This window comes from Brachypodium distachyon, chromosome 4 (assembly GCF_000005505.3).
Source record: "Brachypodium distachyon strain Bd21 chromosome 4, Brachypodium_distachyon_v3.0, whole genome shotgun sequence".
Lineage (NCBI taxonomy): Eukaryota > Viridiplantae > Streptophyta > Magnoliopsida > Poales > Poaceae > Brachypodium > Brachypodium distachyon.
Genome location: NC_016134.3, coordinates 40,535,561 through 40,551,456, shown reverse-complemented (window position 1 = coordinate 40,551,456; position 15,896 = coordinate 40,535,561). Strand labels below are relative to the sequence as shown.

General features: G+C 43.6%; 2 protein-coding genes and 1 non-coding gene across 3 annotated transcripts; 2 read left to right on the top strand and 1 right to left on the bottom strand.

Moving 5' to 3' along the window:
* Window positions 1-770: 770 nt before the first annotated feature.
* LOC100831183 (transcription factor 25) lies at window positions 771-5,464 on the bottom strand. The gene is made up of 4 exons (XM_003578390.4): window positions 5,163-5,464; window positions 3,743-4,281; window positions 2,127-3,038; window positions 771-1,436 (listed from the first exon to the last, which is right to left on the bottom strand). Exons 1-4 carry the CDS (start codon window positions 5,340-5,342, stop codon window positions 1,178-1,180), a joined length of 1,890 nt encoding a protein of 629 aa, XP_003578438.1. The 5' UTR covers window positions 5,343-5,464; the 3' UTR covers window positions 771-1,177.
* A 3,349-nt stretch (window positions 5,465-8,813) lies between these two features.
* TRNAT-UGU lies at window positions 8,814-8,885 on the top strand. Its single transcript has one exon. It is a non-coding gene; the product is annotated as a tRNA-Thr (tRNA).
* Window positions 8,886-14,312: 5,427 nt separating this feature from the next.
* On the top strand, window positions 14,313-15,213 carry LOC100830876 (rhodocoxin). Its single transcript, XM_003578389.4, has one exon. It carries the CDS (start codon window positions 14,396-14,398, stop codon window positions 14,879-14,881), a length of 486 nt encoding a protein of 161 aa, XP_003578437.1. The 5' UTR covers window positions 14,313-14,395; the 3' UTR covers window positions 14,882-15,213.
* The last annotated feature ends 683 nt before the right edge of the window (window positions 15,214-15,896 follow it).

Below are 15,896 nucleotides of genomic sequence, written 5' to 3'. Positions count from 1 at the left end.
CGACGCGAGAGTTCCTTTCCTCTCGTCTGTCCCAGGACGCACGCGCGCGAAGCTCGCGAAATATGTTTATCCTATCTTCTGTAGCACTCTGCAACACAATCGGCATCATCGACGACCCGACACCGTCGCACGGAGCGCCGCTGCAGAGCTCCCTCCCTCTCCCCCATCGCATCCTCGGGTCATCCCTCTCCTTCCGCCACATCCTTCCTCGCCAAATCCCGTCGCTGGGGTGCCGCCTCATGGAGCCGCCGCTGCTCCAAGAAAGTGAACAGACGCAAATAAATAAATTTCAGAGCAACAAAAGCAATGTATTTTAGCTTGCACGACATGTGTGTGGGCGTGTGGTTCAAAAGACAGCCTAAAGTGAATGTAATAAAAGATCTTGTTTAGATATAGATATGACAAACTCGCTGAGCTCAGGAAACGACCAAACGCTGAGCTCAGGAAACGGAAACGACCAAACGGCCAGGTTGTTGTGCTTGCTCCCCCAAAACTAGCACTCTATCTCCAGTCTTTTTTTGCCATATCTGACCCCGAGCGACCCCACTGCAGCCTTCACGCGCGAAGGCCGAGTCGCCAAGACTGTCATGTCTACAACTTTAGAAGGAAGTGCTCCGGAAATTTTGCACGAATTGTTCAATTCCCACATAATTGTGAAGAAACCCATGTTTTCCTTCCAAACCTCCGAAGTTCATGTGTTTCAAAAGAGGCAAATGGTAGCATGCAGCACTGGTTTAGGGGAAATAAAACAGGGAACATAAAATGTAGCGTTTGATAATAGTGGCACTTTTTCCCCTTCCAAGCAAAAGAAATGATGTTTAGAAGGAACAGTTCACAGGCAAATGCAAAATGGTCTTGCTCCAAAGTGCTGGCAGAAGAGGCAAGGATCACAAAAGCATTGGTCCAAAGGTAAGGATAACAAAAGCATGACCAAAGGATCAGTTACAGAATTGATATATCAACTCTCATGAGGATGGTACTTGAACTCTAGTGTCTGGGCCCAAAACTGACAGGCAACTATACAGTTATAACGTTGTCAAGGCCATCAAAATACTAGGACACTCGCAGTGATTATCAGCGACTTTTCTTAATCAGACACAGGGAAGCACCCCTTCCGATTGTAATGGAATTTTCCTCTGCTAACCATCAGTCCATGTAACTTTATGCTTGCGACGGCTCAATCATCATTGTTTTGGCCATTTCCATCGTGATGATTGTCACCATAGTCAACCCATGGGAGAAGCGATTCAAGAAAGACCAATGCAGCATTGCGCCCAGCAATTTCACGAGGGGTTCGGATTCTCTGAGGCCCAGCTTCTTGTTCAACAGGTGGCATATCATGCACCATTCCTGGACCAACCATAAATGGCCGCAGTTCTTCTGGGGGGAGTGATGGTGTTGTGTCAGAGAAGTCCGAAACAAGCAGATGAGAATACCTGCAAAGTAGGGTATGACTGCTCATAATATTTTCTTTTAAGATTCTGGAGAACAAAATCCTGGGCATAAATTATTAGATTAATATGTAACGAACTGGTTTCAAATTGCGCAAAATTGTCTTCCTCAAACTGCTTATCTTTAGTTTCACTTTCATGTAAGTATCTTGCATGAGTAACACCAAAGGTCAACACTACTCTACTGGTAAGTTGCTAATGATTTCGGTAAGCAAAACCCTGAATGCAACAGTTCTATACAACCTTTCAGATAGATGCAAAATCTACACCACAAATTGCAGATATAATAATACTACTCCCTCCGATCCTAAATTCTTGTCGTGGTTTTAGTTCAACTTTGTACTAAAACCACGACAAGAATTTTGGATCGGAGGGAGTAATTAAGTAGCTAGCTCCACGGTTCAAGGAAGTGCTAAGCGTAAATTCCTAATTTTGCCTCTGCCTAGCACCTAGCTCGCTTAAGCACACGCCTAGCTGCACTCATCATTGGCTAGTTCATAAAAGTTAATCTAATTGGTCCAAGCTCAAACTAAACTAAGCTTCAGTGGTTGGCAGCTTAGAAACAATAAATAGGCCGAGTTCAACTGAAAAGTACTGCTTCAAAAGAATGAAATCCATAATCAAAGAATAACCAACAGAATTCCAACCGACGTGCAAAGATTCAGAGCAACTTACTCATTCTTCTCTGAAGAAAATGCCTCTTTTCTAACACACACCCAGTCCTGGGCTTCTCTGCTATCCTGTTTTAGTGATTCAATCACCAAAAGAGCAGCATCTTTGAGTAAGTTCTGAAGTTCTGGGAACCTCCACATGATATAATGACGCTCGACATATATGCTAATCATATGCTCAAGTGACGGGCTTCCTGGCTTTGCTGATCCAAAAAACACATTTCTGAGTATTTGAGTCCATGATGAGTCTTTGAGGGGAGCCTTGTCAACTATCTTGGATAGCACCAAAGGATGAAGCATCAATGCTTGCTTCATGAGGTCAATAGCTGTTGACTTGTCGGCATGGTCAGAACCATTCTCAGATACCGCATCTCGTTCGAGGTAAAACCGTGCAATGGCAAGAGAAAAGGAGAAATTAGGGAACAGCCAGAGGGAGTTATCACACTGGTACTCTTCAGCAAACTGTTCCAACCATTTGTACTGCTGCGATCTTAGAGCAAAGTAATCAATGCAAAATAGAGCACCCTTTGGGTCATCAGAATCCAATGACAAAAGAAACTTGCAGGCCTCTAAAGCTGAACGATGGCAGCCACGCCTATCCAGGTTTTTCATGTGACTAAAAAGGGCTGTAAAGAATGGCTTATTTGTGTCATGGCTGTACTTTAACTGGTATTTGCCCTGCACTGGACTAAATAATGGATGCCAAGCACACTCCAGTGCAAATAGACACTTCTCAACAGCGTCTGATGATGATTGATGTTCTCCAGAATATTTGAACAGATCAGCAAATGTTAACAATGATTCTGGGTGATAGGGATATTTTGCTAATATAGCAGCAATAGCATTGAGGTCATTGGCTGATTTGGCAGATTCAAACAAATCCTGCACATGGCTGACAGAAGGATCATATACATACCTGCAAGCGTTAAATAGCACGGTTATTGCGGAAGTCAAGACTCTAGAACAGATTTCTAAGTAACTACTGAAATTTTACTACACCTTAAAGCTTATAAAATCGAGATAATAAAATGAGTACTCCCTCTGTCCCGAATTAATTGACGTGTCTTATACAAATCCACGTCAGTTAATTTGGGACAGAGGGAGTACAAGTAATGATTGCCCAAGCAAATTAGTAATGTGCCAAAATGATATCAAGCCAAACAAACCCACACATGCATAATCACAGCGAATACACTCAATCCAGCTCGAGTCAGAAGTCGAAATCCTCATATTGTGCCTGAAACCACTTATGGTGTCCAAGAAGAACCTTTTCCTATTAGCAAAGAGATCAGTGCATACATGAGGTGGAGGGAATAACCGTTGAAAGAACCATATATATATGGCACTATGAAGGAGTGCCTACATGCCTACATGCATGTACAAAGAAACTAGACTACTAATCGTGGATAATGAATGAATACAAAAATGCTTTCTTCCCCGAGCATGTCAGCCAAAGAGTTTTGAAGAATAATTTCTTCTACGAGAATCTCAGACAAAGAGTTCTAACAATAATTTACTTGCATGATTGATCAAACTTGACTGCTGTCTATGAATGAAACAGGAAACGGCTTGTTCTCCAAACATCACAGTAAAATAAAAAATAAAAGGAGAAGGCCTGACCTGAAATAATTCAAACCACTCTTTGTCTCAACAAGATCCATTGCCATTGACTTATCCCATGGTGGCCAGAAGCTAGGGGAAGATACAAGGAGAGTTCTTCTAGGATTAATGGAGGCACGCCTAACACCACGTACTTGCCTTGAACTGCCAGGTATATTCCGTTGGTTTTCAAGTGAATCCACTACCTTTGATCCAAAAATACGCCTCATCTCATTTTCAGCCTTGAGATGTTTGGGATCAATCGTGAGAACTGAGGATGTACCAACAGTAGTTTCATTTGCCTCAATCTCCTTCCCAGCTGCTCTATCATTTTGATGAACACTATTTTCCATGGGCTTCTTTTCAATAGACAGATCTTCCAGAATTGAATCCAGTGATTTTTCATGCCTTAACTTTGTCGAGAATGGTGGTTCAGCCTTGCCCTTCTTCTTTTTCTTTGATTTCTTGTTTGTTTCGGGAACAGTGTAGTTAGGCTTCTCCTTCACAGATTGTTTCTGTTCTGTATAACTCAAAATTTGATCAGTATCCACTTCATATTCCTGCAGCAGAGTAAGCAGTTGAGATTAAAATCAAGTCATCAAAGACAATTAAGAAATACTCCCTATGTTTCTAAATATCTGTACATTTGGGGATGTCCTGTGTCAAACTTTATCAAATTTGACCGACTTTGTAACAAAAAACGACAACATATGCAACACCAAGCTAGTATCATTAAGACTACTATTATGTATATTTTCACATTACATTTGTTTAGTATTAAATATGTTGGTGTTTTTATCTACAAACTCAGTCAAAGTTGACAAATGGCACATGATCTGGATCACTAAGATTTACATATATGTTCTACTCCCTCCGATCCATAATAAGTGTCTTAGATTTAGTACAACTTTGTACTAAGTTAGTACAAAATCTGAGACACTTATTATGGATCGGAGGGACTATTTACTTATTTTGCCTTGCAATCACGATTCCACACAAACATGGCCCGTCATAAGCTAGTGCTATACATTACTTGGACAATACCCTAACAAGGGAACACACAACGAACTCTTAATCAACAAAACAACTCTCTGATTCCATCCTACAACCCTGTCCATCCAAGAGAGTAGACAGGTGGCAGTTCAAGTGGGATCAAAAGTATTCACCAAAGCGTAAAAACAATCCAATGCTACTGATTCTAAACAGTACATATCAAGTTATTAATACAACAGAAACCTGTCTCATGCCTCCTCAACAACAGTAACCATCGCATCTCATAATTCCGACATAACCACAAGGACCACCCCGCCTCTACTTGCATTCTAACAATTTATCACTGGCAGAGGGTAACATCTAGTACCACGAGCTACGGCGAGAGAAGCAATTCAAAATTCAACTAAAACTAACGACGATTGCAGGTCAGGTAGAAGGAGGAACGGACCTTGTCCTTTTCTGCTTCGTCGTCGTCGTCGTCGAGGATATCGAAGGGGTTCCTTGCGGCGACACGTGTAGGGGATGCAGCCTCCTCCACCACGAGTTCGTCCTCGGAAGCGGCGGCGGCGGGGTCCTGCGGGGAAACCTCCCTCTCCTGGAGGACTCGACGGACCAACCTGCCGGACATGTCGACGGCGGGGAGCTGAAGCGAGCGTTAGGGTTTGGGTTTGGGCGGCGGGATTGCGAAGCGAGAGAAGATTCGAGATGGAGACGTGGAAGACGAGTATTTTGCCTTTTCCAGATTTCGGAAGAGCGCAAAGCTGTGATTTCGGCAGAGGGGAAGGGTGCTTTTGGAATTTGCTGATGTGAGGGGAAAAAAAAGTGAGGAGAACCGATGCTCACAAAAATCGACCAACAGTCGGTTAATGGCACCTCCAACAAACGCAGGACTTTCTCCGAGGCATAGATATGTCCATATTTAAACTCATTTAAGATAATTAATATGGATCAGAGGACGTACCTCTATTGTTTTTTGAGCTGAGGTGGAGCAAAGAATTGAAAATATGACATGCTACGGAAGTAACAATATTGGCACGAGAACCAATAATGTGAGTAGATAGTTTAATGAAGAAAAGACTATGCTACGTGGGTTCAAACTAAAAATTACTGTAGCAGATGGCTGATTGAAGTGAGAGAAAAAATGAATAGGAGAGAGAAGGGGCTAATTAGTGGCTCTCGGTTTGCTAGCTGTTGTTGGGGATGCCCTAAGAATCATTCTATTTATCATTGTACTCCCTCCGTCTCATATTAAGTGATGAAATATTACATGTATCTAGAAGTTTTTTGGATATAGACAAATCCATATTTGGACAATTTTGAGTCACTTAATATGGGATGGAGGGAGTACATCATTACGTTTAATGCTAACAAATAATTCATAATAAGTGTAAAGAGAAAACCTATTATATGTGTTATTTTATTGTCAACTCTGATTGACGTGGAGAGCGAGTACCAACTCGTTTGTGTGATTTTGTCCACATAAACTCGGTCGATCATATTTGAACTTGAATTTCTGGTAAGACACGTAGGGTTTGGACGTGAGGTGCCAACTAGATGACAACCCTAAAGAAATATGACGTGTGATTTAGATTTAACAATGTACACATATGCAAATAACAAATACATGCATGTATATAGCGAGCGACAACTAGTCTGTGGACGTGTGATTATGTTGTGTTCGTGGCGTCTTTTGTGGCAATGACGGTGGTGTCGAGCAGAGGTTGAGTTGTGGCCATAGTTTAAAAAACCAGAACTAGAGACCTAGGTTGTCGGTCGCTTAAGCGCACAAGAGCGCTCCCACCACCAAACCGAAAAAACCGGATGGATTTTATGAAACCGATTAACTGGACGGTTTGGGTCGAGTTGCCTGGTTCGATTCAAGCTACCTGGAGCTGTTAGAAGCTGATTTTCTGCTGGAGCTGGAACATGTGGAACGAGCGTTCAGGTGGAAGCCCGTGGGGGGGGACGGCGGAGGTGGGCATGCGCTCGCTAGCTCGGATCTGGATTGTCCGGGAGATGCCGAGATGGGATGGGGAGGACGACTAGAGAGGAAAACGATTCGGGAAGGATGTTTTTGAGCAGTGACATTCCTGATGTAAATACTAGATAGGTAAAGGGTCGTGTGAGTTTTTACGAGGTCCAGCCAGAAGAGGCTGGAGGGGGTTGGAGCTTGTTGTTTCGAGCTAGCTTCAGCCCCCCTTCTTTTTGGGTTCAGCTTCTCCACAAACTGGCTTCAACTGAATTTCTCACAGAAACTGTTGCCAAAATAAGCCGAGAAGCTACCTTGTCACCTTCTTTTCGGCTTCTTGAATTTCACCTTATTGCTTGATCAAAGTATGCAAAGTATATAATACCCTTACATTCAGTTGTTTATCAGCGAAGATGAATCTAACTCTATCAGTGAAAATCAAGACACCAAATAACCAAATCAAGTTTCAGTACTGAACAAGAAGGCAACAAATAACCAAATAGTACTTCATTCGGAATGAGTGACGAACTCATGGACCACTTCATGTACATAGAACAAAAAAACTTATGTTGGGTATACATGCTGAAAATTTGAACACTGAAGTCTGCATACAAATCGTGGCTTGATTTGGACATGCAAATACTCCTGGAAACGCAAGAATTTCCAAGTCGTTCTTGCATGCGCCGGGGACAGAGCGATGGGGGAGAGCCGACGGATCCAGGGACGATGGGGAGAGTGGCTGTGGACGGAGGAATGGGCGCAGAGGGGGCCGTCGGGCTTGGGGCCACAACGAGATCCAGCACCGGCTGATCCGGGTCGGTGGGAGCGGGGGCGGCGCGACGAGGACTGAACCGTCGGTGACGAGGACTAAACAGTCGGCGATGTGTGCTCCTGGACGAGCGTGTGGGAGGCAGCGATGGATCCAGGCGGATCTCGGGGAGTTGTGTGGGCGCAGAGCAGCTGTGAGGTCGGGGAGGGGCCAGCGCCGGTCGCAGAGGAGTGGGGGAGGGGGTGGCGGTGTGAGAAGAGGAGATGTGGGGAGGGGGCGGCCATCGGAGGAGATGGGGAGGGCGGCGCTGACCCCACCTAGGGCCGCCGGAAGCAGGAGCGGGCAGGGTCGGGGAGAGGGAGGGGTCGGGCCGGAGTCTGGGGACTGGGGGGTTTCCTGGTTGCGGGAGGGACGAGAAAGTGGACGCGGTGGCATTTTCACAGTAATATCGGTTCGCTGTGGTGGCAAACTCAAAAAAGGGGCCTCAAGAAGCCATTTTCTCCCATCACCTGATTTTACATGTGAATTGGATTGGGCTTCTCCCAACGGCCCATGAGAAGTTTTCTCTTCTGTTCAGTTTCAGCTGCCTGGAACCTATAAACTGGTCCAGAAGCTGAAAAGAAGGGGGCCTAAGATTTGTTGTTTGTTTAGGCTTGCTGGCTTGTTGCCCCTAGAAGCTCAAGCCTACCCTGAGCCTTGTTGCTTGCATTTTGTTGTTACTGACTTAGTGATTGCTACTTTGTTATGTGAATTATTGTTCACAATGGCAAGTCTGAATTTTGTATCATATACTTTTTTATATATTTATACAACAGTTATGAATAAAAATATATTATTTTATATCTTAAAAATCGGACAGGGAAAACCGAGAACTTCACCGGTTCGATCACCGTTCCGATAATTTAAACTATGGTTATGGCGATGGTTTGGTACTCAATCGTTTGGGTGTGTCTGTTGGTCCTGCAAGGTTTCTTTTGCTTCGTCGTTGGAATGGTTAGCTCAATGAAGCGATATGTGATGACAAAGACTTGGTGATGGATGGTCAGCTCCGGGGGTTCCTGTTTGACACTAGCCTCGCATATTGCTTCTTCAAAACTTGCCATCAGAATCGACGCCTCTCTCAGTAGACTTCCCTTTACTTTTCTACTCCCTTCATTACTAAATACTTGTCGCTGTTTTAGTACAAGTTTGCATTAAAATAAGTATTTAGAAACGGAGGGAGTATACTCTTGCGATTAAGCTATGGAGTACGACCAACCCAAACCTGTACTAATATTTCACACAACCAAAAAACGTAATGATCTTTTTGCCATGATTTAAAAATATTATTAATGGTGAAACGCACGTAATGCCATTGATTAGCCCTTATAGCTCAGTGGTAGAGCGTCAGTCTTGTAAACTGAAGGTCCGTAGTTCGATCCTGCGTGGGGGCAGCTGTTTTGCATTACACATGTCGAGCAACATTTCGTTTTTGGTTAGTGGGCAACAATGAGAGACAGTCTGTTCACAGTTCAGATGTTGTACACTGAAGGTGACAGCAAGCAAATCATAATTTTTTGGGAAACGTTTTATGCGTGTGTTGTTCTACAAAATCAGACATGTGTTTTTTTTCCCAAAAGGCATGACAAAATATGTACTGCGAACATATTTCTTGTATAGTTCCTATATTTTGAAAGCACGTGAGTACCACTTTGGTACCTCGATCTAGTCATTGTTGGGTTATAACTACCATAAATTTGTTGAATATACTCATATGTTCTAACTGTTATTATCATGAAATTTAGAGCTACTGACTTCCGTCGCAACGCGTGGGGAATCATTTAGTTTTGTAAGAAGAGGAGTCATGTGGATGCACAGATCTATTTCTTAGAGAAAGCCATTGTGACGACTTTATTAATTAGAGAATAAGCTTTCATCGTTCACCAAGAAATGACTATAATAAGACCCGGAGCATCATAAACCCGGTCCAGCCAGACAATGTGAGATTTTACGACATGACTAGTGAAAGTATGAGCCACAAGTCCACAACATTGCTCTCTCTAAGGAAATGCTCAAAGATAACATGGGTAAAATCACAAGTTAAAAAGTACATTCTTCGTAGATAGAAGCAGTTGGGCCAATGGAGTTACCGCTATCTCACCATCCTTACCAACTTCATGCAGTGACAGTCAACAACCAAACTGGAGAAACCCAGTTCGCTAGCCAAGATGAGACTGTCCTTGAGGGCTCTTCAGCAGATCTAAAGATAAAAGAGTTGTTAGAAGGGGACTCTTTTATAGCTAGTGGCCTTGGTTGGAGGAATGGAATGATGTTTCTTAGAGTATCATCGTCAAGAATATATTGCTTAGGTCGATACCAAAAGGAGAGAGAACATAAAATCCGAGATAAAGAAACAAGCTCTTCAACGACATGTTTCTTAAACCGTTTATTAAACAACACGTATGTATGTTTGGATCAACGCTTAACTTCAGAATTTTGGCCTTTGTGCCTACCTTGTGTGCATTATTGAGTGCAGAACAACTGAACTGAGGAGAGGAGGCTTTCATGCGCAAGTGATCTGGAGAATTCAGGTGGGCCGCACCATTAGGTAACAACAAGCCTCCAGTAAGCGAAATTGTCATTACTTGTTCTTACTTCCTCCGTCCACGAATAAGTGTACGTCTAGTTTGTCTTAAATCAAACTACTTTTAACTTTGGTCAACTTTCTTAAAAAAAAAGTGACAACACATATGAAATCAAATCGGTATATCATGAAATTACATTTCAAAACAGATCTAATGATGCTAATTTGGGGTCATAAATGTAGATATATAGGTTTTTCAAAAAAGTTGATCAAACTTTGATATCTTTAACTTACAACAAACCTAAAAGTACAGTTATTTGTGAACGGAGAGAGTAGGCATTAGCGTTTGGGTCGTTTCTCACGCAAAAAAAGTTTACTTCCTCCCGCTTCTCGTTTTTTGTTTCACAACGTCAAATGGCTGAGGCGGACTAGCTAGGATTGTTGGTGATGCCCTCGTGGCTCATTTGGTTGTAATGGTAGAAAATTCTAGACCAACTCGAGGCATCAGTCTGGTTGACCGGAAAAAAAAATCGTGCACACACACAATTTTCTTTAAGTATGCAACATCTTTGTAGTAGTATCTTTTTTCATGGCCTGCCAAATACATAGGAGTAGTAAAAATCTCGTAGCATCTCAGACACATCTTTGCGGTATTTTTTCATGGCAAGTGGTGGAGCACCGACCAGGCTTCCATCTAGACTTGCTATTATCAATTGTCGCCATCCTAGTCGGTTGCCTTACATAGAATGCGCATGCATGCCGTACGATTATATCAGGATTTACGGAGCCCTCCTCGAGCCTACACTCAGGCAAGGGCGACCCGGCCTGGAGCCTGGTGCCTCGGGCCCAGGCCCGCCTTAAGCCTAGCCTAAAAGCCTGAAAAGGTTATAAACAGAAAGATAGGTATAAAAATCATATTTTATCCTGAAATGATTATTTTAATGTTTTTTAATAGCTAAAAGGAATTTTTTTTTGCTTCGGGCCGTGCTAGGCCATCTCGAGCTCAGGCTTGGGGTTTTGCTACCGGATGGTACCGACTGGCTTGAAACCCCGCATGGCCTGTTTTATGCCTAGGACTATCAAGCCCATGTACACAATCACCCTAGCATAAAACCTTTTCCTCCCTCCTCCACCTACCACCCTCAAAAAAAAAATCCTTGTCTTCTTGGGCTCTTGGCAGATCCCCATACCAGGAGTCCAGGACTCATTTACATTGTGAAATCTAGCCATGCAAACCACCTAGGCCATGGCCTAGTTTGTTGCTCTCTCTCCTAATTTTCCTCACCACAAAGTCCTGAAAAAGGGACTTCATGTGCTTCACTTCCTCTTAGATGTGCCAAATTCTTCCGAGATAGTTGCCATTTGTTTTGGTCACGTTCACAACAACAACATTATCTGACTCCACAACCACCGGAGCTTGCAAGACGTTGCCCAAGAGCCGAAGGCCAACAACCCAGGCTTTCGCTTCAGCTTCTTAAGCATTTCGATTCTCCTGCAAAGAAACAACACATAAAAGAATAGTCCCACATTTGTGGTTACGGGCAATGGCACTAACAAAAGAGATACCAGTGTTGCTACCAAAGGTTGCATCTACATTCAGTTTAATCCAGTTCACCTCAGGTGGCTGCCAGGGCTGCGCCAAAGGATTTTGCACGAGGGATGTAGGCTGTCAGCGTGCTCCCTGCACACCTGCGGTAATGCAAGGGACTTTACCTTTGTCACCTTGTTTGCAAGTCTGGTATGAGTAACCCTCATTCAGACAAGAGAGGTAATGGTCGACTACAGGGGTGTGTGTGTGTGTGAATAGGCGACTAACAAATTTTAAGTTTTTCTTTTTCTTTTCTTGAAAGATACAAACACTTAATCCTAGGGCTTAGTAAATTCTCCAAAGTGAATGCAACTCTAGTATGAAATGCAATAGCCCAAGCGATAGCCGAAGCAACAAGATAAACAATATGACTTGCAAGAATGTAAAGAGGTAAAAATGATACCACACGGGAGACGGAGATTTGACCGGAGTTCTACCTTTTGGGATAGGTGTACGTCTCCGTTTGGAGGAGTGCTCTACCACAAAGGTAAAGGCGCTACAAAGGCTCACTCTATTCTCCTCTCACAACATCACAAAGGTGAGGTGAGCTTCACTAATGGCTTCCTTGAAGGTAAAAACCGAACCCTTACAAACTTGACCGGGACTAACTCCACAACTTAATTGGAGGCTCCCAATCCAATCCCCAAGCTCCTCAACACCAAGGGAGAGATCAAGGCAACCGCTTCCGTCTAGGGTTCCCAACGACCCAAGAGAAACGACATCCACAAAGAAAACAAGGGGAATCAACTTTTTGACCTTGTGAAACCCTAAATCTCGATTTGCTCCTCCAAATCTCAAAGTATTGGCTTGAGGGATCAAATATGGAGGTAGATCGAGGGAAATGAAGTTCTTGTGTTCTTGAGGAGAGAGAGGGGCTGTTCTTGGCTAAAGCTCGGGCAAAAGACCCGTTGGGGACGAAGGGGTATTTATATAGGGTCTCCAAAAACGAGCTGTTATGCACTGCGCAGTGACATGCCGGAACTTCGGATCAGGAGTCAGAACTTAATTATTGGAAGTTATATTCCACTGGTCCTAACAGAGAGTGCCCGGAAGTTGGGCCGGAACTTCTGCCACCTGGACTGCAGGCAGAACACAACATGCTGAATTTTGTTTCCTTCTCTCTCACTTTTTGGGGTAGGTTTTTTATGGGTGAAATTTGTGTAGATGTGTACATGAAATTATTTCACCCATTACCTTCCCTTGTCGATTCACTGTTAATAGTACGGATGTCCTACGACTCAAATCAAATCGAAAAAGCCGCTAACACTGTTACGCTTCTTAGCATCTTGAGGGTCCACTTATCGTCTTGTGCCAACTTCTTTATAAAAACTGAAATACTTGACATACGATTAGATACACAACATGTTTTCATCACCACCAAACTAAGGAGAGAAATGCCCTTTCACAAACTCACCCTTAGTCGATTTTTGCTTCTCTCTCTCATATCTCTTTTCTCCATATCATTGAATTTCAAATAATAGTTGGTTAAGAGTCAGCCTTTACGCATGCCCTTAAAACACATCAATTTGAAGAGGGGAATATGGTATGCAAATATTATAAGTGAACTTCAGCTCATGTTCTTCTAGCACGACACGATATATTTGCACCGCTTAATCCTTGAGCGTCACCTTCCCCATGATATTTCGGGGCTAGCGTGGAGTGGACCTGGTCCATGGTTAGAGAAGCGTAGAGCGAGTCATTGAATTTAGAAAATGACGATCGAGATTTATGTAGCATGCGACGGTTCACGGTGAAGACAATTTCAACTATTTTGAGTGGATCATGCCCTTTCTCGTTCGGTTGAATCATGTGGATGGTAATTTTAGATTCATTACAGTCATTTTTTATCATCCCCTTTCTCTCTCGCTTTTTTGTCCCCCTCTGGCTGGCTTTGACTCCGCCCCAATTGCTCATATGACCTCTGTGCTCTGCACAATTCTAACACCACAAGTTTTCACGTGTAGGGAATGTACATAGCGAGATCTTTTATGTTGATTTGAGCAAGGTTTTGGGGTTTTGCGGTCTAGAATCCACTATGAGCATTATTACAGTGGTAGAGGAGGTTTGGACCATGCCTCAATTGAGGAGTATTTCTCTATTTTCTTGAACAACACATCAATTTGGCCCTATGCATCCCTCTACCACGACGAAATCCAATCAAAATAATATAGAAGTCGTTGAGTTATGGAGTGGACGGTAAAACTATTGAAATGTTATACTATGGAACACAATGAGCAATGCAAGATAGTGACAATGACATGTGACTTATCGTTTCACAAAACAGAACCATGTATTCATGATGTGATTGGTAGAATTGATCTTGACATATATGAAACTTAGGTACAAACAGGAAAAATATATCTTAAATAAGATGGTTTCTATCAATAACTTTAAACTTTTATTTTAACCAAAAGAACATTAGTAAACTAACATTAATAATGAACATTTATAAAGAAAATCTTTGATTCACAAGGTCACATCGTCGTGGAAAAGAAAAATATATTCTTCCATTCGGTCCCCTCCCTAGTTTCTAAAATATAGTGAAATCGAAGTGAAATATTAATATTTTTGATTTTTAAAATTTTGTTACTGTAATATTTTTTTTGGGGGAATTTATTTGTTATTTCTAATATTTTTTCATGTGACACAAAATGAGTACCCAAAGCCCGCGAGGCCCGGTCTTCAGCGACACATGTAATGTACCCCTCCGCCCCTAACCTCCTCTGTCCTCTCCCCAACAAGTCCCTCCACCCCCTGTCTCCTCAGATCTCCCACCTGAACCCTAGCCAGCGATGGCGATCGCGGCGCGTGCACTGCGCCGCCTCCCGCTCCACCTCTCCCCCTCCCTCGCCCGCCCCTTCTGTGCCATATCCCCGGCCGCCGCCGCCGCCCCCGCTCCTGCCGCCGCTTCCGCCAAGGTCGCCGACCGCATCGTGCGCGTCCTCGCCATCGACCTGGACGGCGGGCGCCGTGAGGTCGTCGGCCTGTCCGGGCAGACCCTCCTCCGCGCGCTCTCCAACGCGGGGCTCATCGAGCCGGCCTCCCACCGCCTGGACGACATTGACGCGTGCTCCGCCGAGTGCGAGGTCCACATCGCGCAGGAGTGGCTCGAGAAGCTGCCACCGGCCTCCTACGAGGAGCGCTACGTCCTCACGCGCGCGTCCCGGAACCGGGAGCTGAACAAGCACGCGCGGCTCGGCTGCCAGGTCGTGCTCTCGCAGGAGCACCAGGGGATGGTCGTTGCCCTCCCCGAGCCCAAGCCGTGGGACATCCCGTAATGCACCCTCCCTCTGCGGTGCAAGGCAAGGCAAGGCGGAAATGTGCGGCCTCTGAAGCCGCGAGCCTTCCTTCCAACAGCTCCTGTGATGTGCGGCGTCCCTTTTTATGGTACGGATTTGATAAAAGAATAATGATTTGACGGGCAAAACTTAGAGCTGTTTCTCAAACTCTTGTTTCCTTTGAATGTGGATTATGTAATGTGGAATCCCTTGCAATTACCCCTGTTTGTTATTTGTTTTCTTTTGTACATTTGATGAATTGTTGGTTGAAGCCCAACATATCCATGCACATTCTTTCTCATAGACTTATAATGCTTGCATAGTTTCATGCTGATGCTGTGAACTGCTGTCCATTCTGAATCGTTGCAGTAATAGTCAGCATCTGGGTGAAAAATGCAGCCAATTCCAATGTTTCTAGCTACTATCAGTGCAAATGTGGCTACAATTTAGAACTAGCATGATGATACTTATTGTATTTCGTCAAAATCATGGATTTGTTGAGTGGCCGAGGATTTAAGGTGGGTGTTCTTAGGGTGAGAGATCAAACAGAAATATTGAATACTAGGAAGAACGGGGAAGTTTGTAGGAGCAATATAGTAGTATTCGACTATTGGAGTAACATAAACATGCTAGGTAAATGAATTCGGAGTTTCATACATTTGCACTTGAAGAATGGTAGCTTTAGATTGTAGAACTCTAAAATTTGCTGGTCCTGTTGCATTTTTATCATACCAGATTAGTTAACCAAAATGCTTTGAAAGCATTCACCGATCAATTCAAAAGTAAAGAGCTTCCCATGAGTGAATTAGGCTTTGACAAGGTGACATCCACAATACCTTGATGCAGCATATATAAGACAGATTACAACAGGTATTGCGTAGTCATTTTTGTATGCGTCTATTTCTTTAAGGTAATAATGCTTGGAGAACCATATATGAACTAGGTCAGGGACTTTGTAATATTTTGTTGCTCCTGGTGTGGAACCTGCCAGTGATTCAGAAATTTGAAAATTGTA